This window comes from Anarrhichthys ocellatus, unplaced genomic scaffold (assembly GCF_004355925.1).
Source record: "Anarrhichthys ocellatus isolate YVR2014 unplaced genomic scaffold, GSC_Weel_1.0 scaffold3615, whole genome shotgun sequence".
Classification (NCBI taxonomy): domain Eukaryota; kingdom Metazoa; phylum Chordata; class Actinopteri; order Perciformes; family Anarhichadidae; genus Anarrhichthys; species Anarrhichthys ocellatus.
Genome location: NW_022283589.1, coordinates 2,921 through 5,449, shown reverse-complemented (window position 1 = coordinate 5,449; position 2,529 = coordinate 2,921). Strand labels below are relative to the sequence as shown.

Here is a 2,529-nt window from a genome sequence, read left to right as displayed (position 1 = left end):
GGGACTCTGTCTCATCCTGTCTGTCTCTACAGGGACTCTGTCTCATCCTGTCTGTCTCTACAGGCACTCTGTCTCACCATGTCTGTCTCTACAGGCACTCTGTCTCATCCTGTCTGTCTCTACAGGGACTCTGTCTCATCGTGTCTGTCTCTACAGGCACTCTGTCTCATCCTGTCTGTCTCTACAGGGACTCTGTCACGCTCTGAGGAAAGAAGCCTGGAAGTTCCTGTTGGGTTACGTCCCCTGGGACAGCACGCTGGAGGAGAGGAAAGTCCGGCAGAGAACCAAAACGTACGACTTTACTTTAATATGTTCACAAACACTGAGTGGTCACTTTATTAGGTACACTTGTTCACCTGTTCACCTGAACACCTGGATACCTGCTCGTTATGTCATTGCTCATCAGCCAATCATGAGGCAGTAAGAGTCCCCCTGTTGGTTGGTCAGAGGGCTGCTGCAGTATTAAACAGGTGTACCTAATAAAGTGACCACATGGTGTTTCTATAGAATGTGACAGGACAGTGGAGCTGAACTGAACAATGATCAATGATTCAGTGATCAGTGAACACCTGATAGTGACTGACTGTTGATGACTGTGTCCTGTCACAGTGATGAATACTTCAGGATGAAGCTGCAGTGGAAGTCCGTGAGTGAGGAGCAGGAAAGGAGGAACTCCAGACTGAGGGACTACAGAAGTCTGATCGGTGAGGTCCCCCCTATACTGGTTATTGATCACTGAAGACCAGCAGACCCTCAGACACTATAACGCCTTCTGTCTTCTGTCCTCAGAGAAAGACGTCAACAGAACGGACCGCAGCAACCGCTTCTACGAAGGCATCGACAACCCGGGTCTGGTCCTCCTCCACGACATCCTGATGACCTACTGCATGTTGGACTTTGACCTGGGTGAGTTCTGTAAGGTGTCTCCTCCTGATGACCAGGGACATGCGGACCAGGACTCTGAGGTCTCTGTGTCTCCTTAGGATACGTCCAGGGGATGAGCGACCTGCTGTCTCCGATCCTCTACGTGATGGAGAACGAGGTGGACGCCTTCTGGTGCTTTGTCTCCTTCATGGAGCAAATGGTGAGGTTATATATATAAATATATATTATATATAATACATATATACAAGTACAATGAAAACACATGTTAGGTTTGTGTTTGTTGTTGTCTTCCAGCACCAGAACTTTGAGGAGCAGATGCAGGGCATGAAGACTCAGCTGATCCAGCTCAGTACTCTGCTCAGACTGCTGGACTTGTCCTTCTGGAACTACCTCGGTACGTGAACTCACCTGGAACTCACTTTCAAAACAAAAGTCCCAGAGCCCTTCACAATAAAAGCATTCAGTATGAAAGTTGTGTGGTAACAAGAGCAAGAAAATAGAATTCATGAACAAATAACCTCTACAGAGAAAAGCAGCTGAACAATCTGATAGTCCACAGCTGGACACTCGGTGGACTGTGGACAACCTGAGGATCCAGCTGTGACAGGATGTCCTTTAGTCCAGTATAGGAGACGCTAACAGGACTGTCTCTTTGCTTCACAGAGTCTCAGGATTCAGGTTTTCTGTATTTCTGTTTCCGCTGGTTGTTGATCAGATTCAAGAGAGAGCTCAGCTTCCAGGACGTTCTGAGACTCTGGGAGGTGAGTTTCTTCTTCTTCTGTGGTGGATCTGGATGGATGGACACCTGGGAAAGATCTGTGTCGACCTGTCTCTACCTGTGTGTCCTCAGGTGATGTGGACCGATTTGCCCTGCGACAACTTCCACCTGCTGGTCTGCTGTGCCATCCTGGACTCAGAGAAACAGAAGATCATGGAGGAGAACTACGGCTTCAACGAGATCCTCAAGGTGGGTATATATATATATATATATAGTCCCCGTGGAGTCCTCCCCCTGGCTGGCTCGCCAAATGTTGTGTTTTTTTTTCCCGTTGATGATCAGCTTCTTTGACTTTCTGACTTATGTTAAAACTCAATACCTAACGGCTGGCTCAGTAACTGTTATCTATCTGACTCGTGGTGAGACACCACAGGATCTCACTCTCAGGAACTCTGTAACGAACACCCACAGAACACAAGAGAGATTGGATTTTCTTCAGTTCACGCAGATTTATTTGCATCACAAGTAAACCGAGCTGTCCGGAGTCAACTAACTACACAAAAGCATTGTACATTATTTTATACCTCCATTCTACCGTAAGATGTCCTCCTCCTCCTCTGAACGTTCACCTAGACAAGTTACACTGTGCACCTCTGACAAGTCATATTGATCAACCTCCTGATTCCACCTCTGGCCGCCTGTCACAGGGACCGGCTCCCCTGCCTTCTTGCACTACTTGTTTATCGACGTCATCCCCCCTTTATCTTCACCCTCTCTCTATCTTCACCCTCTCTCTATCTTCACCCTCTCGCTATCTTCACCCTCTCGCTATCTTCACCCTCTCTCTATCTTCACCCTCTCTCTATCTTCACCCTCTCGCTATCTTCACCCTCTCGCTATCTTCACCCTCTCGCTATCTTCACCCT

General features: G+C 47.8%; 1 protein-coding gene across 1 annotated transcript in view; it reads left to right on the top strand.

Moving 5' to 3' along the window:
- Positions 1 to 4: 4 nt before the first annotated feature.
- The window catches only part of LOC116379039 (TBC1 domain family member 15-like), a gene marked incomplete at its 5' end in the record, with an annotated part of 5,310 nt that continues 2,785 nt past the window's right edge, over positions 5 to 2,529 (top strand). The window contains 7 exons of the mRNA XM_031840957.1: positions 5 to 291; positions 610 to 704; positions 790 to 906; positions 984 to 1,084; positions 1,180 to 1,279; positions 1,549 to 1,646; positions 1,736 to 1,852. Of these exons, the coding sequence (XP_031696817.1) occupies positions 5 to 291; positions 610 to 704; positions 790 to 906; positions 984 to 1,084; positions 1,180 to 1,279; positions 1,549 to 1,646; positions 1,736 to 1,852 (915 nt within the window). The remainder of the gene's footprint in view (positions 292 to 609; positions 705 to 789; positions 907 to 983; positions 1,085 to 1,179; positions 1,280 to 1,548; positions 1,647 to 1,735; positions 1,853 to 2,529) is intronic.